The sequence below is a fragment of the Halictus rubicundus genome, chromosome 8 (genome assembly GCF_050948215.1).
Source record: "Halictus rubicundus isolate RS-2024b chromosome 8, iyHalRubi1_principal, whole genome shotgun sequence".
NCBI classification, from domain to species: domain Eukaryota; kingdom Metazoa; phylum Arthropoda; class Insecta; order Hymenoptera; family Halictidae; genus Halictus; species Halictus rubicundus.
In genome coordinates this window covers 14,206,963-14,234,497 of record NC_135156.1, presented here as the reverse complement: position 1 = coordinate 14,234,497, position 27,535 = coordinate 14,206,963, and the positions used below count along the sequence as shown (strand labels likewise).

At 42.2% G+C, this 27,535-nt stretch overlaps 2 protein-coding genes across 9 annotated transcripts in view; one reads left to right on the top strand and one right to left on the bottom strand.

Annotated features, from left to right (window-relative positions):
- Dysc (whirlin protein dyschronic) overlaps positions 1 to 27,535 on the bottom strand; it is a 145,445-nt gene that overhangs the window by 23,629 nt on the left and 94,281 nt on the right. For 5 of the 8 annotated variants that reach the window (XM_076792021.1, XM_076792016.1, XM_076792017.1 and 2 more), the window contains 2 exons: positions 21,677 to 21,758; positions 21,349 to 21,459 (listed from right to left, as the gene is read on the bottom strand). In XM_076792021.1, coding sequence (XP_076648136.1) covers positions 21,349 to 21,459; positions 21,677 to 21,758 — 193 coding nt within the window. Of the gene's footprint in view, positions 1 to 21,348; positions 21,759 to 27,535 lie in introns of all 8 variants that reach the window. The other 3 variants (XM_076792020.1, XM_076792022.1, XM_076792023.1) reach the window with 2 other exon arrangements.
- LOC143356389 (uncharacterized) lies at positions 2,417 to 18,221 on the top strand. Its single transcript, XM_076792040.1, has 2 exons — positions 2,417 to 2,638; positions 16,433 to 18,221. The coding sequence occupies exon 2, from the start codon at positions 16,453 to 16,455 to the stop codon at positions 16,636 to 16,638; it is 186 nt and encodes a 61-aa protein (XP_076648155.1). The 5' UTR covers positions 2,417 to 2,638; positions 16,433 to 16,452; the 3' UTR covers positions 16,639 to 18,221.

Below are 27,535 nucleotides of genomic sequence, written 5' to 3'. Positions count from 1 at the left end.
AAACCTGATACCTAAGTCACACTCTAGCTCCTATATACAAGGGCCACCCCAGTACTCCCACCAACAGTAGACAATGCTAAAAACGAATACAGTGATTTCTCTATATATGTCGCCAAGAGTTGTATGATAAATGTCGCAGAATTATCCCCATTACCGCGGTGTATACCCCGTGAGGGGCCACGAAGCTCGAGCGGCCACGGACGTCGAGGAGTGTAAACATAACACCGCTTGGGTATGTCTCCTGGACGATACACGACGTTGGCAAGACCCGTGTTGCTGACATATATCGAGAATTCACTGTAGCTAGAGGAATACTCAACTTACGAACATTCCAAACGCCCGCCAGATCAAAGTCTCCAAAACGCACTCATACAGAACCAGGTAAGTGTAAAAAGGTCCCTCGACAATCTCGAAACTCCAAGTCAAAACCTGGTGTCTAAATCGCGCTCTAGCTCCTAGATGTCTCCTAGAAGCGCCAGTGAACAGTATACAATGATAATACTGAACAACTAGAAGACAGCTGAACACCACCGGATCAGAGTTCCCAAAATGCACTCTCCACGAAACCAGGTCAATCGAAAAGCTTGCAGATTCGAATCTCTCAAAGCCCTAACTCAAAACCTGATGCCTAAATCGCGCTCTAGCTCCTAGATGTCTTTTAGCAGAGCTTGGCCATCTCAGTGAACAGTATACCATGATAATACTGAACAACTAGAAGACAGCTGAACACCCAGCGGATCAGAGTCCCCAAAATGCACTCTCCACGAAACCAGCTCAATCCAAAAGCCTGCAGATTCCAATCTCTCAATGCCCTAACTCAAAACCTGATGCCTAAATCGCGCTCTAGCTCCTAGATGTCTTTTAGCAGAGCTTGGCCATCTCAGTGAACAGTATACAATGATAATACTGAACAACTAGAAGACAGCTGAACACCCAGCGGATCAGAGTCGCCAAAATGCACTCTCCACGAAACCAGGTCAGTCGAAAAGCTTGCAGATCCCGATCTCTCAAAGCCCTAACTCAAAACCTGATGCCTAAATCGCGCTCTAGCTCCTAGATGTCTTTTAGCAGAGCTTGGCCATCTCACTGAACAGTATGCAATGATAATACTGAACAACTCGAAGACAGCTGAACACCCAGCGGATCAGAGTCGCCAAAATGCACTCTCCACGAAACCAGGTCAGTCGAAAAGCTTGCAGATCCCGATCTCTCAAAGCCCTAACTCAAAACCTGATGCCTAAATCGCGCTCTAGCTCCTAGATGTCTTTTAGCAGGGCTTGGCCATCTCAGTGAACAGTATGCAATGATAATACTGAACAACTCGAAGACAGCTGAACACCCAGCGGATCAGAGTCGCCAAAATGCACTCTCCACGAAACCAGGTCAGTCGAAAAGCTTGCAGATCCCGATCTCTCAAAGCCCTAACTCAAAACCTGATGCCTAAATCGCGCTCTAGCTCCTAGATGTCTTTTAGCAGGGCTTGGCCATCTCAGTGAACAGTATGCAATGATAATACTGAACAACTCGAAGACAGCTGAACACCCAGCGGATCAGAGTCGCCAAAATGCACTCTCCACGAAACCAGGTCAGTCGAAAAGCTTGCAGATCCCGATCTCTCAAAGCCCTAACTCAAAACCTGATGCCTAAATCGCGCTCTAGCTCCTAGATGTCTTTTAGCAGGGCTTGGCCATCTCAGTGAACAGTATGCAATGATAATACTGAACAACTCGAAGACAGCTGAACACCCAGCGGATCAGAGTCGCCAAAATGCACTCTCCACGAAACCAGGTCAGTCGAAAAGCTTGCAGATCCCGATCTCTCGAAGCCCCGAAGTCAAAGCTCGCTATCCGAGTCATGTCCAGCTCGCGTCCGCGCAGGGGTTCCGCCAGCTCAATCAGTGTCTTCGAAATCCATCGAGCGTTGATCACCGGATTCTTCATGCTCGTCTAAGGGCTATCGGTCTCCGTAGCAGGTAACAGTGGTGTCCTCGTAGAAACCGGACGATAGGATCGACACAGAGAGTGTTGGCCGTAGAGAGCGTAATGTGTACACAGCGCGTCAGACGTCCCGGGTGGCAGCCAGCCACCTCATCATCCCCTTTGTCCGGCGCCGCTCCTGTTATCATCGTTCTCTCGGTGTTCTCCCGCGGAGATCGACGCTTCCACTCGTCGTTTCGCTTACCCACCCGTACACGTAACCCGTACACACATCCCGAGGATCGCTGGACAACCTGGCAACGTTGTAAGACTCATTCTTCCACCTTCTGCCCCTCTCACCTGTTACCTGTCCGCCCCACCACACCACCAACTCGCTACCTTTCTCTCTCTTTCTCCAGCTGGCTCGTTCTTTCTCGCTTCACTTCGACGGTTTCTATCTCTGTTCGGCTCGTCCTCCTGGCCGCGGTTGCACGCAGAGACCGATCAGGTAAACGTAAACCGGAGACCTGGCCGCACCGTCACTTCACGCTCGGTTCTTGAATCAGTCGAGGCGACGCCGTCGAGCTGCGTGCCGCTTCCTACTTCGACGCTCGATCGCGATACCACGGCACCGATCCGATAGATCGCTGGATTGCCATCGTACGGATCAACGAGATCGACCCCCGGGGAACACGCTGTTCTACACCTTGGCAACCAACCAGGTGAGTGTCCGGGATTTAGGGAAAGTTTCGCAGCCATTTGTCTAAAGGGGGTGGAGGATTTTTGATCGAGGTGCTCGAGGATTTGGAAGGGGAACTTTGGGAGTTTTATGTTTGGTTTGCGGTTTCGGGTTGATAGTTTTGTGGCTTTGGGAAATAGCGTTTTATGGGTTTGTGTTTTTGTCAGCGTTTAATAAAGGAGTCTGCGATCAGTTAGGCTTTGTTGTGCAGTTGTTGCATGCATGAGTGTGTAGGATATACAGTGCATTTGTTAGAATAGGTTGGTTGTCGGTGCTTTGGACTCGTGTGGTAAAGACAGTGAATTTGGTTGAGATCTGAGAGGGATCTTGCAAAAATCATTCGCAGTTCATTCATAACTTCGATATTGAATTGTTTGAGGTAGGAGTCCTTCGTCCACTGGTTTTTAAAGATAGAAAATTAAATTATTTTATAGTTCTGCCATTAATTTAAAATGCCCCGTTTCTGAACCCCGAACTGAATTAAACGCTTTTGTTTGCTATGTGTTTTTCCGTGGTTTTGACACCTTTTCGCGAGTGAAATTAGAGCAAGGTTAGTAGGCAGTAGACTCTTCTCTAGTCTAGAGAATCTCTCGAAGATACGAGATTTTTGCGGAGGAATATTGGGGACAGTTGATAACTGTGCTCAGACTGTGCTGAAGACGACAGTATTGTACACAGAGATTAAATAACAATTTTTCTACCTTCGTTAGAGATGAACTTTAGCGATTCTATTTCGAGTATATTTGAATATTTTAGTTTTCTCTTGGTTACTTGTCACGCATCGGTGCTGGCAATTGTTAAACATTCCCCGAACATGTAACTTTCGAATCTCATTGATCCTTGATCCATAAACTCTTTGAAAACTGATGTTTCAAGGGTACTCTCAGAGATTTACTATCACTGGAAAACGTAATTGTCAACAGGGAAAGACGAGTCGACTCGTCGTACATGTTTGTTATCGCCTTTCCTTTTCATCTTTATTGAACCAATCATTTTTCTCGATACCAGCTATATTATATTTGCGTCAATTGCGATATAACAACTATTACGTCAACCTTGTTTGTCCGGTATAATGTCTTTGATAGTGTTCAGAACGTATAAAGTCACTCAGGTAACAGGTTCATAAATAGATCTAATAGAGCTTCGTACGAACAGACACTTTTAAAAACGTATTAAAAAAAAAATCAAGTAGATTATTATTACCATCAGTCCCAATTAAGAACACATTCTATTTTATATTTTAAAGCAAATTTTAATTGCATTCAATTATAAAATCATGAAAATCTAGAGTCCATTTGTAAATTAATACTTGAGGGATTTGCAACGAAACAAACAAATTTTTCATTGTATATCACATTCACGATCTCGTTCATTCAGGAATCGACTATCACATGAACGATTCCAGTACAGTTTTAATAACTGCGTACAATGTTAGACCAGTTTTACATGTTATGAGTGCATGACGAGCCTCAGTCTATTATTAACTAACAAGTTCGTAGAAATAGCTCGCGAAACTGTCGAGATAATTAAATATCACAGAATAAAATATTTCTGAATAAAACAAATTAAACTCTTGAACATAATCGTTCGTCAGCCTCGAGTTCATGATTAACACGGCGTTATTAATTACCAAGATACAAGAAATAGATTGAGAAATCGTCGCGACAAAAATGAAACATCGCAGAATAATATATTCCCGAATGAAATATGCGAAACGCCATATGATATATGAAACTCGCGAACAACGATTAAATCGTTGTGTCAGTGCTTTATTCCTAATATCAGCAGACTGTTATTAATTATCAAGATACACGAAATAGATTGGAAAATCGTCGTGATAAAAATTAAACGTCGTAGAATAAAATATTCCCAAATAAAATATATGAAATGGCATATGATATATGAAACTCGCAAACAAAGATTGAACCGTTGCATCAGCGTCGAGCGCTGTTTTACTCCTAATACCAGCAGACTGTTATTAATTATCAAGATACACGAAATAGATTGGGAAATCGTCGTGATAAAAATTAAACGTCGTAGAATAAAATATTCCCAAATGAAATATATAAAATGGCACATGACATATGAAACTCGCAAACAAAGACTAAATCGTCGCATCAGCGTCGCGCGCAGTTTTACTCCTAATATCAGCATACTGTTATTAATTATCAAGATACACGAAATAGATTGGGATATCGTCGCCATAAAAATTAAACGTCGTAGAATAAAATATTCCCAAATGAAATATATAAAATGGCACATGACATATGAAACTCGCAAACAAAGACTAAATCGTCGCATCAGCGTCGCGCGCAGTTTTACTCCTAATACCAGCAGACTGTTATTAATTATCAAGATACAAGAAACAGATTGGGAAATCGTCGCGATAAAAATTAAACGTCGCAGAATAAATTGACGAACATCGATTGAGTCGTTGTATCGGTGTCGGGACCAGTTTTGCTTCTTTCGCTATTAAACTGTTATCAACCGACAGGCCGAAGAAACTAGATAGATCGATCGCGGAGATTACGGCGTTAAACATCGCGGAATAAAATATACCTGAATGAAACGGATGAAAGTGAACCCGCGAACATCGATTAGATCGTCGATGTCGGTCTCGAGACCAGTTTCGTTCGCGCCGTTCTTCGCCGGCCGTGCAGATAACGCGTCTCGCGATTATCGTTCGTTTTCCTCGTGGCTTGTCGCTCGGCCCGATCGATTTCATAACACCCGGTCGATTATTATCGACTCGGAATGGAATTCTCCCGGCGATATTCGACCGGGTTCGCCGCGACGGCGAGAGTGCCGCGATCAGTGTGGTTCGAAAAATTTTTTTGCTCGCCACGCGAACAAGACTCTGTGTTTCTTTCGCCTTTCCGGCGCGGTTTCGCTCGGTCATTCTTGCGCAGCCCGGCGACGCAGTTTTTCCCGCGAACTGTCCGCGTTTTGATTGCGAACTCGTTACCGTGAACAACATATTCCGGGAGTTTCGACTCGAACGGAAAACTCGAACAACGCCTGTGTGCTTGCAACCGAAACGTCGCGAGGATTTCTTTCCGCGGAGAACCAAAAAAAAAATATATATATATATTCGTTCGTTTTGTCGCGAACGTGTTCGAGGGATCGGACCAGCCGGGACAGAAATGTGTAATTGCAATTTTATGGGACTGTTGCCCACAGGTTCGTATACTTATGCAACACGGAACTCGCTGGAGGAAAATCTTTCGAAAGTCGACGATTACATGTGTCAATGCGTCGTTCTTCGGATTGCTGAAGATCGGCGAAGTCGAGTTGTGTAATTGTAACATTGAGCCGTTGAATAAGGCATCTTGTTCTTCTTAATTGGAGAAAAACGCTGCGTTATTATTTATTCTTCGAGACTCGCAGCGCAGGAAATAGCGATCTACTGATACCGAATGTGGATCTCGACTAGAATTTCTATCATTTCGGAAGATCTGAGAAGTTATCTTGTCTAATTAGTCTAATATTAGTTCGTTGAATAAGTGCTGTTGTTAATTGTAGAAAAGCACTGTTAGCGATTACCATTTATTCTTGAAATTCGCAGTGACCTGTCGTGAAATTCACCGAGCTAGGATTTTGACTGGAAATTTGATCGTTTCATGCCTGTAAAGTTGTCACTACATTGATAACACGAAGTTCTGAGGTAGCTTATAAATCCGAATTTCGTATTCGAACGATTGTGTTCATTGCAATAAGTTGTTCGGCTCGCAAAAAGTCACACGGGACGACGGCAGTTTGGTGTGCTCGAACAGAGTGCTATATTACTCGGAATATATTAAACTCGTTCTATTCTGACAAGAGAGCCGAATTTGCTCAGGTTTTACTGCCGTCTTAAAAATGCTTGAGCGAAATTTTACGAGCAAATTCGCAGAAAAGTCGGCGTTACGCGAGTAGACCTTGGGATTTTATGCATTTGTATTTTAAAGTTTAATGTACCCTATATTTTACATTTGACTTAATAGAGTTCTTAATGGTGGGAATAAAATTCGTCGGATCGGCACTCCATACGACGCTTCAGAAAAATATGTTTGTTCGGCAAAACTATGAATCTGCAATTCAACGAGCGTTTTATGCCTGTAAATTTATGCATCTTCGGGGTTTATGAAAATTGTAAGGAAATCGTCAAATTCAATGAACCCGGCCGATTCAATTGCAGGGAAAGTGGTTTCACTTTTGCAGACGCGTAAGTTAATTTGTAATTACAGTTTGTCGGGTTGCGTGGAAAGAATCTTTTAATTAAAAATCTAATATCGTTAAAGTATGGCAGAGAAATAATATCTACCTCGATCTCTTCTGTAATCTATAGTCGAATCAGCTATCTTCAGATAGAAGAAGATTGGTTTGAAGTCAGTTCAATCTTAGCTTTATGAATTTATTTATTATTCAATGCAAATTACAAGATTCCACTTCACGGTTTTCATTTAAAAAACCTTACGTTGCAATCTAATGCAATTGTTTAAAGATGGGATTAATAGATTTTATTGAACGCGAACAGTTTCCTGTAACTCTATCTTATCGTTCTGAAAGCAATCGAATTTTTAATTAAAGATTAACGGGAAATAATCTTATCGTCCTAAGCGGTGATTTAAGGCCAATATTTATTATTTCCTGCAAATTCAATTTCGATTAAAATTGCACGATCATCACAGTGTTATAAGTGGGATTTTATGTTAACTGTATTATTAAATTTCTATGGAAAGATCTGCACAATTTCAATAATTACCAAATGAAAGACATAAAACTGATCTGTTCTAAAAGATGGTACTAACTGATCAGTGGTGACCAGTGTCGCCAGATGAGGGGAGGGAGCACGAAACGCGGGGAAAAAGTTACCCCCTCTCCCTGCCATTACCGGAGTCACGTCACGTGATCGGACCGCGGGGAATAGCGCGGTAGAAGGGGAAGTTAGAGTGGGGGTAGAAGTCTTGATCTGGCGACACTGATGGTAACGGGTTTAAAGTAATATTATCAATTTTATACAGAAAGGAGTGCATAATTTCAACAATTGTCGAAGAAAATCCACAAAAATGGTCTATCGATCGTCAATGGCAGGTTTAGTGTTAATTGCACTCTCAATTTGCTATGTAGAAAGATCCGTAAAATTTCAATAAATTGCCAAATGATATCCACAAAAATGGACTATTGATCATCAGTAGTAGGTTTAGTGTTAATTGCACTCTCAATTTGCTGTATAGAAAGATCCGTAAAATTTCAATAAATTGCCAAATGATATCCACAAAAATGGTCTATCGAACGTCAGTAGTAAGTTTGGTGTTAGTTACACACTCAATTTGCTGTACAGGAAGATCTGTAAAATTTCAATAAATCGCCAAATAAAATTGATAGGTGGCTTTATCATCGCCACATCGAAATGCCGATAACATTCGGACACTGTGACACCTCCATAGCAGAGAATCGGTCCGAGAAACGCAACGAGAAACGCAAAAAGGGAAAGATAGAGAGAACGGTCCCAGGTGCACGTGCATCCACGCGCACGCACCTGGAACGGTTGCAAGCGGCTTAATGATTTCTCCACGACTGCGCGGAGATTTCATCAGGCGGGCAACAGCGGCGTTTCCTAATCGAAGCGCCGCTCTGTACGAGCTGCTATCGCTCCTTTTCTCTCTCTCTCTCTCTCTCTCTCTCTCTCTCTCTATTCTCGTGGATAAAAAAATGTGGAAAAAGCGTTCTGCACTCGACCAGACCGGCGATAATTCGATGAAGTATAACTTTCGGACCGGACGCGACCAGCCTTCCGCCGGAACATGGAGATAGATGAAAGTGTTTGCGCGACCGCTCTCTCCAGCCTCGACGCTGTTCTTTTTTTCTTTTTCGTGCTGGCTGCGATTTGTTTACAAAAGGCTATCACAGAATTTTTTCGAGTCCATTGAATATCCTAGAATTCGTTCAAAGTCCATTGGAAAGCATACATCGTTTTAATATGTCCGTTGGTGGCCGCCGTGGATTTTTGTGAAATTACTTTTTCAGCTGTGTAGTTAGGAAGTTAGGTAAAAATTTGTATTTCAAAATTGTGTGATCATATTCTTCCATTTTGATACTTTCATCTTTCGTGTTCTATGTATGCTCACTTTTTCCTTTGTAAAATCATCAGATTCGCAGTCTATCGATAATCCATCGATAATTGATAGTCACGCCTCCAGTCTTCCACCCGATTTGTCGTCGAAGACACTGTCGGGCGAAGTTGAAGCGGTTAGGGGTTCGCATGAAGCTTCAAAAGTGTTCGCGGGCGAGCATCGAAGCCCTGATGGCTGCGTTTCGATAATTGTTCGCGTGTTCCCAGTCTGGATGAGGTCACAGGTAATCCATTACCGTTGAAAAAAAAAAAGAAGTGTCCGAGAGGAATCGATATTTCGTTTAATCAGCCGAGTCATTGCAGATATTTTATCGCGTTTGTTGATTTATGCTGTCATAAAGTGTTCTGTAGCTACGTGGCCTTATCTCTTAGTGATTCGCCAGGTTTAATATATGCTTTGCAATAAAACTCGTCGATTCTTTACATCCCGTAATTGTTGTCAAAAAAGTTTTCAGTCGACAATTCCCGTTAGACAAAAAAAAAAAGATGTCGTCCAATTTAACCATAACACAGGCACTCACCGATACATGCTATTTACCTACAAATCGTATGAATTGGCTCACTCGAGAATCACTGCATCGGTGCATACACTCTCTTGATTTTCGAACGATGAATTTATATTACACAAACTGTACGTATTTATTCATTGACAGCTTGTATAAATGTATAACACGTGACCAAGTACGTGGAATAACAAAACCGAGACATATTGTTAACGCATGTTTAACATGAAGAATCATTTAACCAGCGAAATAAAAATTTTTCTTTGCTCTATCGTTTATAAAGTAATTTCTAAAATTATTGATATGATCTAAGCATCAGCTCTGTTAATGTAAAAAAAGATTGACTACGAAAGACACCGTTGACAGTCTGTGACTGGATCCGAAGTTAACAAAAGAATTAACTTAGCTAGCAAAATAAAATTATTCTTCGCTCTATAGTTCATAAAATAATTTCTAAAATGACTAACATGATCTAAGCATCGGCTCTGTTAATATAAAAGAAGATTGACGACGAAAGATACGCGTTTCTTCGACGATCTGCAACTGAATCCGAAGTTAACAAAAGAATTTCCATCGAGAGCCCGCCGTAATTATCCGTGCCTCGAGTTTTTAATTACGATGTGCTAATTTCGAGGGTCTGAGACAGCAACGCCCGATCCAAATGCAACAATCCCGGCATTCCCGGCAACAAGGGGAATGGGAACCGGATATCGAGACGCGTCGCTCGAGCCGTTTAATCTCGGCCATCGACAAAGGCGCAGATAATCAACGTTATCGCGGTACCTCGTCGCGGTTTCTGCGCGTTTCGTTATTGTTTCAGCGAGCAGCATGCTATAGCAATCGCGGCCTCGCCGATTTCGCAACGGCTCGTTTTTCTTGTCGCGTTTCTCCCGCGGCTCTCGCGTTACCTTGGCCAGAGGCGATATTAAATAAACCTGTGTCAAATTGAGCCAACGATCGGCCACACCGACTGCCATTATCCATCGTGAATAATCAATTACGCTACCACCGACCAGTTTAACCGTAGACTTCTCGGCTGGCTCGTAACCGAAAGGCATTTCCGGCTTTTGATTCGATTTTAACGTGATATTTATTTCTGTTGCCGTTTGTATACATGTATATATTGTTTTCATGCCGAGTGATTCCGTTAATTGTTCGCGTAAATCGCGAGGGGGTTCAGTTTTCCTAATTTCACAGTTCTGCGGTTCTGGAACCGCTCAGCATTAAAAGCGAATGATTCATTTCGCTGTCTAATAGCGATTTGCTCGGATGTTATTAAGACATTTTTATAATCAACACTTTGATAATTGCGAACGAAGAAATTAGGAACAAGTCTTTTCGACTCGTTTGGTGGTTCTAGGCACACCGTAAGAAGGTAAAACTTATAAAATAAAATGGAAAAATTTGCAAACCGCTATCGCCGACCAGGTATAAAAATATTTGTTGTTAAAAAGTGAGCAGTAGGGTAAGGGACTCGATTACCGTCCCTATATTAATTATTATGCTTTCAAAATGAGTACAATTGATACGGGTACGGTAATTGGTACCCCCACAGTAATTGGGGTCCCTTACCCGATTTTGTTACCGGGGTCGACGGCACGGTGTTCGCGGAATTTGCAGGAGGAATAATTGACAAATTGGACAAGAAAGGATAAACGGGCAATTAGCGAAAAAAGTTGCGTGCTCGTTGGTAACGTTTCTGGACGGTTTTGCCGCGTGGCCTGGCGACTACCGTTGACTAACGTCTAACTGTTTATTCTGTACGGTATCCGAGCACCGCGAGTGTGGGAATCCATATTTTTAACCGGTCCGATCGTTCCTTATCGTCCCGCGAACTGCTCCTTTCACCGTTTATCCAAACTGCCACCGTGAAATCCGAGACGGACGTATCGATCGCATTAAAACTGCGAAATATTCCGTGCCGAGACCGCCCGCTCTCCTCTGTCTCTCGATCTTCGATCCCAGACTCGGACAAACGCGAAACTATTTCAATCGCGAAGCCAGCGGACCAAGAACCGCGAGAGGTTTTCACGCGTCGCGAACCGTCCGCGGTAATTGCCTTTATTCGTTATGCTAATGTCCCTCTAACATCGAAATTCATCGTTGCTTCAATCACTCTTGACAGCTACCGTTCGATTTTATGCAAATTGCCTGACGATGCTATGGGAAACATTGAAACGCTGTGCTTATGGTATTTCATTATCTCCTCGCTTGTGCCGCGCGTCTTTTTCTTAGCTAAGAAGCAAGGACTTGCATTTAAATGTACTGTTTTTGTTCGTTGTTTTGCGGAGGCTAGAGTGAAGGTAAGCTTGTCAGCGGTAGATTGTGGATTTTCTTTTTATGATGATTCTTCACTGAAATAGATGAAACGCATAACTGTGAAAACGTTAGACGAATTTAGGAACATTCTTATATAATTTCTTTATTTCATTACTAGACTGCGGATCTTTATGCAAAATAAAAGTTTTATACATCTATTGCGATCTGTAGGAGTTAAGTAAAAATTTATGTTGCTTATTAATAATTTTTGTATGTTAACAATGGTATGTCGACATTGTTAAACTCTTTTAATCTTTTTACTGTTTTGAATTACACCTACCCGTTTTTGCCGTAAATGCATAAAATCCGCTGTCTATTCCTTAATTATTGAAATGATCAGAAGAGGATATGCATTCTCGTTTAATTTCTGTTTCTTGCAGCTGACTTTGGAGAATTTTCATTTTGCATACAGATCCGCATTCTAATGATGACAGACAGGAGCAGGTGCTTCTTAAAAATTAGAAATTAAAAATTAAAAATCGCTGCTACTAAAACCAGTATTTAATCTTTTAAGGCCAAGCCTCCACTAGTCTTACCAACGTTTAGATGTCTTCTTGAAGACTTAGGTATCCATTAAATGAAATCTGTATTGCAGGATCATACAGTTTTCTTAACATATTCCATAATTTTTGGAAGTCTATGGCCCATGCTCAGGGCTTTTTAATAGACCCTTCTACGGCAACAGTCACCTCGATCGTAAGCCAACATGCTCGATAACGCAATCTAATAATTTCGTTTGGGATTATGGTGCGAAAGAATCAGATTTTTAAGCTTCCAAAAAGCGTTAAAAAAAGAGATTCTTCAAGAATCCGTGGGATCAAAATCGAAGAGCGACATTTCGGACAGTGACCCCGAGCCATCTTCTCGCCGCGCAACAATCCTCCTTTTACAAAATCCTGGGAACCTCGGTAAATTATGTAGGGACTTCGCATAGCTGTCGGTCATTCCTCGAAAGGGGAAAATTAAGTCGGCCCCTCTCGCCTTCGATCCGTAGATACTGTGTAAATAGCGTTTCGTGTTTGACTATCGTTAAGTCTGCATTACGCCGTCCGTTTACCCCGATTTTCCATCGCCGCGCGAAGAGAACCGTGATTCCAGGAGAATCGTATAACGCCGATTGCGAGAGTGCCGTCATTTCCGCCGGGGCAGAGATCCAGATCCAGAAATCCCAGAGGTTCCCTAAGCCCGGCACCGCGAGATACCATCGCCGTGTCATTTCGCGTTTTCTTACCGTCGCGTCGCGGCTGCGGTCCCTGGGAACACCGGACGTAAACAAGATCGTAAAACCCTCCGGGCAGATCGAGTCATTCCTGGAACCCGAATACGACCTCTTCTCGATCCTCTCGATCCTCCGGAGACCGTTTAATTGCGGCCAGGTGTCGCGATTTTAACCCTCCGTACGCCGGAGTCATTCGCGACCCATCGCGGTGGGGATAAGCTCTATATGTACAATTTTATTCCGATACAAGACGACGCTTTTCATTTTGAAATAAGAAAACCGCTATCCCCTCCTCTTCTTCTTCTTCATCCGAAATACGACGAAAGCCGGTACCAAGCCGTCGCCTTGTATCGAAAGAAAACTGAAATATCGGAAATTCTTTTCATCCCCTAAAAGCTCTTTCACATTGAAAACAACCGAACAATATTTTTATATACTTCCAATCTTTTACTACTTTATACCTAGCCAGTTCCTTCGCATAGTGATACACACTCAGTTTGATTTTTAAATCAACCAGGTCTATGAATTTATATTAATGTGAATTCTCTTTATATTCATTTTTGCTGAAAAAATCTCGAAGGAGGAACATGATTTCGGCAGATGTCGCCCTAAAAATTGCGTTTTCACATTCCTCGCGTTTAATCTTCCGCGACTGGTGCGGGCCGATCCGCAAAGATAAAACGGGATAGAAACTCGGGCAGTTTAATCTCGCGTAAGCTCTAGGAGATCTCCGACGTTGTAGATTTCGCTGACTGGCGAAGATTTCGCGAAGATTCGCCCACCGGTCTCGTGGACGACGAAGAACAGCCCAAGGACATTCGAGTCGTCGAAATTGGTAACAATCGAACCGGTGCGCGACTCGGAATTTCACGAAGACTATTTCGGGTTCGCTTCTCTCGGTTCTCGTTGGTCGTCGAACACTTTGCGGAATTCTGAAGTGTATAGGTAACGAAGGTCGACCCAGTGAAGGTTCAGGTGTAACGCACCACTGTCTGATTTTCCGAGACTGATTAAGATTCGGATCATGCGAGCCGGAATGTCCAGCCGGCTTGGCCCAGTAACATTCTCCGGGGTTTTTTTTTTCTGTCACGTATCTCGCATGACCCATTGCCCTCGACTGGCAATGACCACCGCTCGTTCCCGTTTGTTCTTCTTCGTGCTATACGAAACCCGTATGGCGGAGACGTGACGCGTCACTTTTCACAATCGTGAAAAATTCACACAACGAAACCCAGGCCTCAGCCCTAAATCGAATAAAAAAATTTGCCACCATTGTTCCACACAATAATTTCTTTATCATAGAACAGTTCATTTTTGGGAGAAAATATATTTTTCCTTACTTGAGGTGAGGTCAAAGTACCATCGCCATATTTTTTAAACAATGATCCCACCACTGGTTGCATTTAAAAAATTCTTTAAGTTGCTGGTATTAGAGGATCCCAAATTAATTTCTGGTAAAAATATATTTTTTTTCCTCAAAAAACAAGGTTGAAGAAAATATTTTCATCTCCATCAATTGCGGTTAAAAAATTCGCCAGTAGCTGATATTAGAGGAGCATAACAAAATTTTTCCGACTGTCTAACCCCTTAATTTTTGTTAGAACATATGTTCTAATTGAAATAGAGTTGAGAAACATTCCTGCATTTTTTTTTATAACGATCTCTTGATTGAGTTTAAAACAATTTTTTCCATTGCCAATATTTGAGAAATTTAGTTTAAACATGAATTGGTTTCACGAACTTCTTTTATCATTATAAAAAACACCGAAAATGTTTCTCACCTTTCTGCTAAGAAAAACCATTTTTTTACCAAACATTGAACAGTTACATAGTAAATAAAATTTTTAAATTTGTGCTCTATGTACGGAACAATACTTAAAAATAAATATTTAACGGTTACTCAACGGTTCACCTGACGCCATAAAAATTGATAATGATGTAGCTCCACGTAGTTAGCAATTAACTGTGTGAAACCTTTAGAAAAAAAGCGAGAAGTTATGGTAATAAACAGCAGTATACGAACAGATTAACTCGTCACTAAATATTAATAAGTAAAGATTATCATTTAGAACTGACGAGCAACACAGTGTGAAGAATGGTAATACGAAAGTGATTAGATCGTTCCACTTAGCGCGTGTTCAGAAAATTTCTCCGCGGAGCAATATTGTTGCGAGCCTATTTGTCGAACAGAAAGTGGATTTTCTGTAGTGCGAAAATCATCGGTAACCAAGATTCTCGATAAACATACACGGAGAAAAAGAAGCTGTAATTTAAGCGACACTTTCACCGAACAAGTCCTAAGATAAATATTAATACTTCTTCGAATCGCGTCGATTCATTGGCCCAGGTTTCTTTATTGATAAGCATGGCGTATAGATCGGCCAGAAAATGGATTTTAAAACTTTCTCTTTGCTCGGCAGTGAGTTACGGACGTATAATGTCAAACAGTCGACATGCCACTCGGTTCCGTTCGAAAAAAAGTATTTATTTTCAACAAAATTTTACGTACCAGCCTCGTAACGAGGAAATATTGCGAAGCGCAAATAAGAAAATATAGAATTGAAAATTTTAGAAATTAAAGTCCTGCGTATGTTATTTAAAATATTACGTTGACGTATTTAAATATCCTGCGAGGGGTCTAAATATTTTACACAATGAAACTGTGGCGATGCAATTAGGTGACACGTCTTTCCCATTTTCTCTATTTTAATTGAATAATTGCAATCAGTCGAGGAACTAGGTTAACCAATCAATCAAAATGTACCTATCATTTTTATTCCTCGGAACCTCCGGCCTCCACTTTATGAGAGCACCAATTAAATCGCAGTAATCAATTTCAATCAACCGGGCCGATTTGCACAATCCTTCAAAGATCCTTTAACAATCTCCACTATTTTATTCCGAAGTCGAGCGTGTCCTTAATAGACTGCGGATCTATCATGTTTACAGTAGATCATGCTGATAAATTCTCACTTTCCATTTCAACTTCCAATTATCTGGGGTTTAGTTGTAGGGTACCACTTTTTGGTACCAATCCTCTGCTTGTTACAAATCCTCTACTTCGTACAGTGTACCATTTTTGGATACCGATCCTCTGCTTGGCACAGGGTACCATTTTTGGGTACCAATCCTCCACTTGACTCAGTGTACCATTTTTGGATACCAATTTTCTACTACGTACATACAGTGTGCCATTTTTGGACACCAATCCTCTGCTTGGTACAGGGTACCATTTTTGGGTACCAATCCTCCACTTGACACAGTGTTTTTCTTTTACAATTCGTCACGTTATATTGTCTTGGAAAATTTTGTAGCGCGCTTCTTTATTCGAATACATGTTACTATGAAATCTGAATAAATTAAATCCAGTTAGTATTATAATGGAATATACATCAGCCTCGTTTAGTCACTTCGTATTTGGTCCATCTTTCGCACAGCATTACGCGGTCAAAATGGTTGACTAAATTTCTCAAGTTTTCGCGAAATGTTGATAAAAGGCGAGTCTGAAATATCGATAATCCCCCATAAAACCAAGCAAACGGTCCTGCCCCATGCCCGATTCGCGGTCACGTCCTAACGGAGGTTGATTAAGAGGGATCGCCGGTCCGGTTTCTGTTTCAGCGCGTCGAAAAACGAGCACCATGGAGTCCTGGCTGAGCGACGTGCAACGCGTGAGAATTCCACGGCCGAAATTCGGCAGCGGGAACTCCATCAGACGATCGAACTCGACGGTGCAGCACTCCAGATCGGAGATCCACCTGCGACAGGTCCAGGACGTGGTCAAAGCCACGGAGGAGCTTCGCCAGGCCCTTCAGGACAAGCTCTGACCGGCTGATCAGAGCCAGGGGGCCCCGTAACTCATCGAACCGAGCAATCACTCCTCGAGGATTCGAGTCATGGGATCCACGTCATCGTTCTCGCCGTCAACATCCTCATTAACCCTGGTCTTCTTCGCGAGCTACCTACTGACCCACGGCTAAAGGACATTTGAGCTGCTATGGGGCTCTATGGACGCATCGTGACCACTTGCTATAACTCCATGGGGAAAAGTAGGGCACAGAGTGTATACTGAGGAGGCTCTGTCAGAATAAATTGCACTGTTGCATTTTGTGGTCTAGTTTTTTCGAAGAAGAGCTCAGTGTACTGTATGGGGATGAGAAGTTGACTAGTTGGAGGGGGTAAGAACAGTTAGTTGAAAGAATCTCTAATTCGTTTTTGCTTCCCTTGTGGTTCTAATTGCTCTCTTTATTAGTAGGCAAAATCATTTTCATGCTTTTTCGGTTACAACATATTTTTGTTAGAGGATGGAATTAGGACACTATAGAGCAGTTAGAGGAGGAGCAGTGTGTGGCACAGTATTGGCTCTTTCCAAGTTGAGAGCTACGAAACCACGCCCACTCAGGGAACCACGCCCCCTTGGAGATTGAATTAAGACCTTACAAAAACATTTCTATTGTTATTGGTTGTCTATGTTATTGTTATTAACCAAGTATAGGTTTTAATTGTTAATGTTGCTGAAACAAAAATTGTAGGAGTTCAATAAAATTCTCAAGACGCGAAGAATTCGACGGGAAAAACGATGAAACCCGGTGAACAATGAAAAATGCTCCTAATTCACATTCTTAGAGCGCTTGTTGCCTACTATAGTCAGTGGAGGGGATGTTAGACTCACAAAGCAGACCATCCGTCCTTCAGCTAACTAGCTTTCCGTCTTCATACAGTACACCATTGTGTACTATAGTTGTTTTCAATATCTCGTTTTGAACAACAGACCGCGAAAAATGCACTTTTGATTAAAATGATTAGTGAAGACCCCATGCTTGATCCTTGTAGTCAAGTATGTTTGTTTTTGGGCACTTGTCAGAGCTACGTGGACATTGAGAAACCTAGTTGGGTAGGTTTCGCTTTTGAGAACGGACAACGGGATTTTTTGAGCGATGACGTTTTTGCGCGACGAGAAGATGGCGGATGGGATTGGTTGAACCTCGATTGGCAGCATTGAGCGAGTTTTTTGTGGTGTACAGTAGAATTTTGATTATTAAATGATAGAGAAAAGTAATACGAAGCGTGTTAGGCAAGATAAATGTATAAGAGGCTTTTAAAAAATTTTTCCATCAGTTTCGAAAGGATTAACAGTTGGCAAACAATTATGAATTTGATGATGTTTTAATATGCAACGCATCTTGATGATCAGAATTCTACTGTGCTCAAAATTATCTGCACTCTGTTCTCGTTTTATTAGTCAGTATTAGCAGTTGCAGATTCTGTCTGGGAAACTTGCTCATCATACGCATTTGTACAGATTACTATGACTATGTCTATCTATACATTAAGAGTTTTGTAATTAAAGATTATAATTGTAATTATAGATTATATTCGTTCACAAATACACTACAATTATTACAAACGATGTTTACACTTTTTTTTTGGAAATATGACAAAAAAAAAATATTCTAAAGAATATCCCCTTGTATTCATATTTACTAACAATGTGCCAATTGTATTTCATTTCCTTTGTACTATAAACCTTCATTCATAAACCTTCGTTCGTTAAATATACAATTAATGACCGTAGCAATTACATCAGGTTTTAAATATTAAATAATCGGGGAATCGTACAATACAATTTCATAAATTCGTAAATCTAAAACCTGCTGCTTCTTTCAAAAATTTTAGTAGGCAAAATTGCAAATATTGTTCCCTTTATCCATAGTTCATTAAGATAACTCTGTGTTTTACTGCAAAAGGATTAATACAAATAAAAATTCGATCATTTAAGTAGGATCAAGCTGACCACAATACAGTGAATTTTCGATATATGTCAACAACACGGGTCTTGCTAGCGTCGTGTATTGTCCAGGACATATACAGAGAAATCACTGTATTTTGCAATTATCTTGCAAGAATTTTACTTCACAAATGCTCGATACTGCTCGACACCCTTTTTGAAAACTGCCTTTTCACGACTTGTATGTACAGAACAAGAAAAACGAAAAATAAATAAGGTTATCCGAACAAGAGAGTTCAAGCAATTTTACCTGATTGTGACTGCCATAAGCAATCGAAGAAGAATTAGAAATTACTAAAAATGCCCAGAACGAAGTACTCGAGCGATATTAAGCAACTAACCCAGACCGCGTCCCACACAATAACCACGAAGACTATCGAATAATTCAGACCACAGCTGTTCTGGCTGAAAAGACTCTTAAATTGCCTTTTTTGACTGTAATGAAGATTACCCAGCGCGCAGAACAGCAATCGAGGGGCCAGAAAAATCTCGTTTCCCGGCCGGAAGAAAAATCGGCGAACCGCAGGTTGCGAGGGGAAGGGTGGGGGGAGATACCATTTGAAAAAGCTTCTCTCGCATGATCGTTACCTCCGGGCGAATCATCGCGAGATCCTTAAGCGTTCGTGCGTCTGTTATCCGCGAGGGAAAAAAAGGAGAATAAAGGGTCAGCTTCCCTCAATCTCGGGTTCCTCCTCAAGGATATCAAGAGAGGAGTTCGCGCACGGTCGACGATCTCCACGCATCCCCAAGGACAGAGACGGCAGGAGGAGAGAAGTCCGTCGAACGCCTAACCGAGTAACCACCGCGTCGGTGCACCGGTGCCCGGATAGAGACATTTCGCGGCTCGATCCACCCGTCCACCATGATCGATCGCGTCGCGATAATTAATTCAGGCCCCTGAAACACCTTCTTCAGCTGGTTCCAGGATACAGGCGCGCGCGTGTACGAGTGATATACGCGTCGGCCCAGAGATCGACCTGGCGTGATCAGCCTCCATAAATCGAGGCCGTTCGAGATGGACCCGTGAGAAGATCCGAGAGTCGATCGGTCTGGATCATCGGCCGAATGGGAACGAGTTCCGACGAGACCTCGTTAAGCCGGGGTCCAGTCGAACAAGTAGCTTTCCTACGGTTTTCTTTGGAAACATAGATCCGTGGATCCGTGTACCCGACTTTTCCTGTGTTCCCGTTGAACCCTGATTAGCTAAGCCCTCATTCGACCCTCCACATTTCACATTAATTTCGGGGCCCTGTGGTGATCTAATACTTCCATGCGGTTCTTTGTTTGTTAACTGTTTAATTTAGAGATGGTAGCTCGATTACTACGATTGTTTCATTGCTCAACGATTGCAACGGCGACTACCGTTTTACAAACTGCCCCCTCGTACGTTGAAAATGGCGTTACGATTATGAAGAGTTAATGTATAGAGGTAAAACGTACGAAAGTAATTATTAAGAATTGTAAAATAACAGTCGAGTGTATCGAAACGGTGTGACTCACGGAAAAACTATGGCACGTTTCCGAGCACTTACGAATTAATTGAAATTGCACTTGTTTTCTACATGTGTGTTAACAGCGACACAAGGCACCAGAGTTGCAACAAAAGAGAAAGTGATAGGCGCAGTTCCTGCGCCGTGGGATAAGGAAGTTATTTCTTTTTCTTTTTTTTTTAATTATATATGTTGTATATCAGAGCGTCCTGAAATACTTGCAAGCGTTCTCGTACGATCACGTAATCATGCAATTTCTTTTTTTTTTCGCGTTCCCTTTGTCTCGTCGTTGCGCCCCGCCGCCGCTTCGAATGCATTAATTGGCGCTTTTCGCGCGACGCCATGTAATTAAACAGCTTTCCGGAAGCGAGTGCGCGTTTCGCGTTGCGCGCTTGTTTATCGTTTTTCGGCGCATTAACTGGAAATCGAAATAAAAACGACGGATTTCCTCGCCGTAAACTAAATCGAAAATTCCCCTCTTTTTGAAAAGCCGTGAATCGCGGTATGCATATTTTACTGAGCGGTGGGGAAGGAATGTTTCAGAAACATTGTTTCAGGAATTTTAACAAGCTAAGTAAATAATAGTTTTCTTCATAGGTCCGAGAGGCCTGATTTGTATACAAAAATGAAAATTAATCATTAAATTTCTGATTATTTCGCTGGTTTAAAAATTTTCGAGATTACATGTCTTAGACATTGCTATAACAAATTACTCTGAAAAATTTTATTTAAAATTGATTACTCAGAACAATTTATACAGTTTCAAGATGCAATGTTTTAATGATAATCATTTGTACGCAATATGGTGCCCAGCTCAGCAAAATATTCATGCGGACAAATAATTCGAGGAAGTATTTTTTCTGTCTTATATCGGTAATGACTATTTAATCGATTGAGACATGTAATCAAATTAAGCGTATAGGTACCGAAAGGTGGCACTTCAAAACTGATAACCACAATTTTGACGAACATTCGAGTAAACAATTTATATAAACAATTCCCTCGAACTTTCCGTCCGTATCGTTTCTATCCTCAGATATTCAATTAAAAAAATGTTATAATCAACACGATGTGCCTCTCTATTTGTTGACAACGTAATCCATGTTCGAAGCCCCCACCCCTAATGTTCACCCTAGACGAGTAACAGGTTAAAGCAATACCGATCGCGTCGCGGTGTTCGCAAAAGAAACGGGCAATTATCGTGAGGCAGTGTCCCTGGGGTTGAGCGAAAGGTATAAAAAGATGATGATCGGACTCACCAGATTGTCCGGGTGTAGCCGATGATGTCCGTAATCCCGAGGGTTGCCACGGGACCCGCTCGGCGAGCTGTGCCTGCGCCCGCGGCCGTTCTCCAGATCGTCTTCGTAGTCCTGCAAAAGAAATTGATAAAGACCGCTTTGACGGTGTTCCACCGTTGTTTCCCGGGGACAACCGTCTCTGTTCTCTCTTTCTGTCCCTGTCTCCTCCCCCCTCTCTCCCGAGGAGAGAGAATATCCCGGGGCGAGTAGGTGTCTGTTCGCCTGAAAAGCGGCGAAACACGTCGGTCGCCGATCGGCACTTTCGCGGGCTCGAACGATTTCTCTGTACCTGGTTGTCGCACTCGTCGTCGTTGGAGAGGGCGAGGTCGGAGGTCGTCACTTGGTGCTGCTGTGCCCTCCTGCAGCCCGCTCTGGAATTGCCAAAATTGCGATTTGAGACCACCCACCACCCCCTCTATCTCTCTCTCTCTTTTTCGCTAGCGCGGCGGACCCTCCCCCGCACGATCCTCCCTTGCGCTCTCTGATAAACCGGCAGACAATTCGTCCAGATCGTTTCGCAATCACTTCCCGTCTCTCTCGAGTTTTTTTTTTTTGGATCTCGAATTTTTAGAACTTCGAATCGAGTCGATCCTCCCCCTTGCACTCTCTGATAACTCTGGTAATACGGTAGATTCAACGGTCGAGGTCGTTTAGCGAATGCTTCCGGTGCACTGGGATCTCTCAAGCTTCAAACCCTCCTAGACCTCGAATTCGTAGAATGACTGATCGAGTCGATCCTCCCTTGCACTCTACAACTCTGACAAACCGGTATGTAAATGGTGGAGATCGGTTTGCAAATGATTCCTGTGCACTGGAATTTCTTGAGTTTCGACCCCCCTTAGCTCTCGAAATTTTCCAAACACCGAATCGACTCGAGTTTCCCTCGCAATACCCGATAAATCGGCTGAGATCGGTTTGCGATTGCTTCCGGTGCACTGGAATTTCTCGAGTTTCGACCCCCCTTAGCTCTCGAAATTTTTCGAACATCGAATCGATTTGAGTTTGCCTCGGAATCCCCCATAACTTGGATAAATCGGCTGAGATCGGTTTGCGAATGCTTCCGACGCACTGGAATTTCTCGAGTTTCGATCCTCATTAGCTGACGAAATTTTTCAAACACCTAATCGATTCAAGTTTCTCTCGCAATACCCGATAAATCGGCTGAGATCGGTTTGCGAATGCTTCCGACGCACTGGAATTTCTCGAGTTTCGACCCTCATTAGCTGACGAAATTTTTCAAACACCTAATCGATTCGAATTTCCCTCGCAATACCCGATAAATCGGATAAATCGGCTGAGATCGGTTTGCGAATGCTTCCGGCGCACTGGAATTTCTCGAGTTTCGACCCCCTTTAGCTCTCGAATTTTTTCAAACACTGAATCGATTCGAGTTTCCCTTGTAATACCCGATAAATCGGATAAACCGGTTGAGATCGGTTTGCGAATGCTTCCGGCGCACTAGGGTTTTTCGAGTTTGGACACTTCTTATCTCCCGAATTTTTAGAACGTCGAGTCATGTCGAGTCGTATCGAGTCGAATGTACCGCGCAATCCCTGACACCTCTGATAAACCGTCCGAGATCGTCTAGCAAATGCTTCCGGTGCACTGGGGATCTCTCGAATTCGTCGAACGAGGAATCGAGTCGGGCCGAGTCGAGGGTTCGACCACCTGTGCCTAGACTTGTGCGCCGCCGGCTAATTGCTCGTTACCTGAATATTTTAGCCGGCAGATCGATCCCGCCGGCTCGCCGAAATAGAATGGCTTCTCGAATGTGAGACCCGGGGATGGGAACGCGAAGGGGCGACCGGTGAATGTTTTAACACGTCATTTTTAGGTCCGGATGCTGCACGGCCCCGCGTCTGAATCTTGTCTCTTCGACCGTGCTCGAAAGACTATTTTCGTAGCAGCGTTGTCCGATTTGTTCGAAGTTAGAAATTGAATTATCGGGTTGGAAGTTTTCGGAACTGCTCTTTCTCTTTGCGGATGGCATTTCTCGTTTTCTTTTCCAGGTCGATTTTGGGAGGCTTGATTGAGACTTGTTTGTTTCAGTGATTTCTCTATATATGTCGCCAAGGTCTGGACGAGAAACGGCGCGGAATTATCCCCACTACCGTGGGGCCACCTAGCTCGAGAGGACTCGGACGCCGAGGAATGTAAACATAACACGGCTCGGGTATGTCGACGCTGGCATTACCCGTGTTGTTGATATATATTGAGAATTCACTGCTTGTTGTTTGTAGTTCGCTGGAATTGAATTCTTCTATCGAATTTTTAATTTATGAAAAATATTATCCGAACGAGAAGAAAATTTCTTTCAATTCTGACCTCCTTATAAACCTATTCGCAAAAAAATTCACACTCGAATAGTTTTGTCCCTTTTTTTTTACGTGGATTTTGGAAGGCTTCTGATCGAGTTCGACTGTGTATGTTGTTTGTAGTTCCCTACAATTGAATTCTTCCGTTGAATTTTTAATTTATGAAAAATATTATCCAAAGGGGATGAAAATTTCTTTCAATTCTGACTTCCTGATTTACCTATTCGCAAAAATACAAATTCGCACTCGGATATTTTTGTTCCCTTTTTATTAGGTGGATTTTGGGAGGCATGATCGAAAGTAGTTTGAGAATCGTGCTGTGTCTGATCGTGTTCGACCGTGTATGTTGTTTGCACTTCGCTGGAATTGAACTCTCCTGTTTAATGTTTATTCGATCAAAACTATTCTCGACAGAAGAAGAGAATTTCCATCAGTTCTGACGTCTGTATAAGCTTTGTCGCAAACATGCAAATTCGCACGCTCCGCAGCGTGCCACGAGACATGAAATATGAAAGAGTATCGATTGCGTTTCAGTTTAAAAGCACAAGGGAGACCCGAACTGGGTCTCGGTTGCCGGTTCTAAAACACAGAAATCGGCGCGCATAAAAATTCTATTAGACAGGACCGAGGGCTGATCAATCGATAATGAGGAAACCGACGGGCAGTTTCCAGCCTTACCCGGCCAAGTTGGAAAGAAGTATGGAGCACATGCGAGCCCGGGTCACCGTAAATGGACACTGACGCGCGGTTATTTACATGTTTCGCATCGATTATTTAATGAGCCCAGCATACGTCAGGCATCGATAACCGTGCACCGTTGCAGATGCTCATAAGTCGCGCGGGCCGAATCTATTTCCGTTCGCTCGTTCGTCCTTCGTCGAAGTTTAAGAGTCGCGGGAACAGCGTCGATCGATCCGATACATCGACTCGTGCAGGACACGTAAAAACCGAACACGGCCACGCAGGACGAGAGAAACTTTTCCGAAACCCGTCGACGACGCTCGATTCCGGAATCGACGATAAGTCTTTGGACGACTTCGGACAATTTTCCTCCGAATGAAATTCCAATTTTGAACTTCCTTAAACTGCTCCGGAGCATCGATCTTCGATCTTTCGCTTCGTTCGACGATTGAATGTATTTCCTTCCTCTCCGTGCAACGATCCACCATCTTGATTGGATCCCATTGTGAAATAAATGCAGCCGTTCGCAAATATCCTTCGTGATTGTAACAGAGGTTTAATTAAGGCGAAATTAAGTCTCTCAGTTTATTTACAATTCTGCGATAAATCAAGGTTCCTCGTTCTTTTCTCGGATATGTTTGCGTGGTCAACTTTCCGTTTGTCAATTTTATAAATATTAATATCGATTGAAATTGGCTCTTTTTATTACAGTCTACGTCTCTGTGGTCTCTTTAGCTGGTCAAGAGTGTATGATTGGTTCATGTAGATTTTTTATTTAAAAAGAAACCGTGAAAGTGAGTGCTGCTAAATCAGCTGATTTTACACTCGTTAATCTTAAAATTGAAACATGAAATCGATCTTTTCAGTTGGTTAGCACAATTGACTGACTATTGTTTTAAATAAATACTTGATTCCAGGCAGGTACTCAGTAATCCTTAATAGTGATTTAAAAATGAGGAATGCATAATTGAAGATTTTGTAATAAATTGTTCGAGAGTTTAATTTTGCTCACAAGCCACCTTTTCGAGATTATTACTTGCATGAAAATTGTGAAGCTTCCTTAAGGTACAGCGCAGTCATTAGAGAGTCTATTATCTGAATCCTAACTGGGAAAAATGATGATTATCATAGAAATAAAAAGATGTGAGCTGCATCTAATTGGGCAGTTAATTTTGCCCATTAACCGGTTTAAGTTCGTGGATATTGCACAGTGCATTCCGGTGTTATGAGAACAAAACCACATGGAATTGCTGTTTCGACTACCACGGAATGTCCGATTGTTGTGTGGGAAATGGTGGTGGTCCCGTAACAACGCGGCTAGCGGTGCATTATGGAATTCGCAGAGACGAACAATGTTGCGTCCGTGTTGTGTACGTTCGGTAGTGACCGTTTGTAGTTTGGATAGCGTCGGAGCTCTGAGGAACCTTCATTGTTGACAAAACAAACTGTTCCTTGATTCTACTGTTTTTTTAAAACAATCTAAATAAATCAGAATTCTCGTAAAAAAATTGCAAGTCCAGAAAAGAAATTTCTCCTTGACGCAGCACGGTTGGAAAACACTTAAGGAGCGATTCTCGTGTAACAAATTAAAAATATCAATTTCTCACTGTGTTAAAATTTCGCAATTTTCTCGCAAGTAGAATTTCAAATGTGCAATCGAAGACGGTGCTCCATACCTGTTCGTAACCACCAAGGAAATTTGCGAACACCTTGTACGATGTTGTCAGTAATATTTTATTGAAAGATCGAAGATGTCTGCTGCACCGGAAGTTCCCCGTTCGGCAGGAAAACGCGCGGACGATTTTGACGGCGAACGTTTCGTCCGCGGAACCGATTACCGTACTGCCAACTCTCTCGAAGCTCATTTGTTTCATTCTGTTACCCGGGATACGACCCGGCGTTACAACTTCCACGGAGGATAGTACGAAAATTTTCAAGGGCTGGTTCCTATAGGTTCGCGAACTGCCGCAGCAGGCCTGCGAGCGACTGCAGTGGAATTTGCGCCCCTCGCGTCGCAATTCGCGTCCGCTTCGTCTTCATCCCTCGCTAAATGGGGAAAAAACCTCGCTCCTGATTTTGCTTATTTTCCTTTAAACGGCAAATATTGATATCGACCAGACGAAGCGAAAATAAGGGGATTTTATCTGAAACATTTTTTAATTTGCTCTGTTAAATCGTCGGTTCGTCTGACACATTTTATTTTTTTTTTTCAGTTTGTGTGGTATATTCTGAAAAATATGAAACGTACGTGGAAATCCACCGTACACCGTAAATCAGCACTGTCAATCACGGATGCGTGACAGGAGCACAACACGCGTGAGGGAAAAAGAGCTGAGCTATGTGCTAGAACTCGGTTTTGGTATGTATAGTGGTAATTACTCGAACGAGGCAAATTTCGGACAATTTTCGAGAAATATTGACGTGAATAAATTCTACGATTTACCATAAATAATTTTTAACTGGAATAACTGTCAACATTTTATAATCGTGGTAATTAATTGCATTTCACATGTTGTCTGCCACGTCATGATTGTATTCAACCGTTGCGAACGAATTGAACACAATAATCAAGGAAACAAAATTAAAGAACCACTGAATTCTCCATGAAAATTTCTCGACATTCAAATTGCGATAACATTGTGAAAAAAAATCGTATCGCGATGCATCTTGGCTCGTTTTATAGTACGAAGTCTCCACTTTTACAACGCCAACTTCAATTTTTCCAAAAAAAATTTCTACACCCCGCCACAAGCAAGAAAGTGGAAACACTTTTATTCCCGAAAATGTTGCAAAATTTTTTTCCTCAATGAATTTACCATGTATTTGAAGATCGAACCTTCCTCTTTAAACCGGTCTCTTCAAATTCGATGCACGATTCTTTTTTAGCTGTTCCATAAATAAAATACGAGGGACAAGTTCGGTCGTGTGAAGGTCTTCGATGAAACTTCCAGAACGTATATAAACAACCCACATTTACAAGACGCATTGTTTAAATTTGGCAAACGGCGATCTTTAATATCTTAAACATCCATTATGTCGTTCCAACTTCTCGAAAAAGTAAAATCAAATTTTTCGGTCCAGTTTAAACTCGCTTAAACCTGACCGTAATTTAATCCGAATTTTATCAGCGAGTACATGAATAAATTAATTTT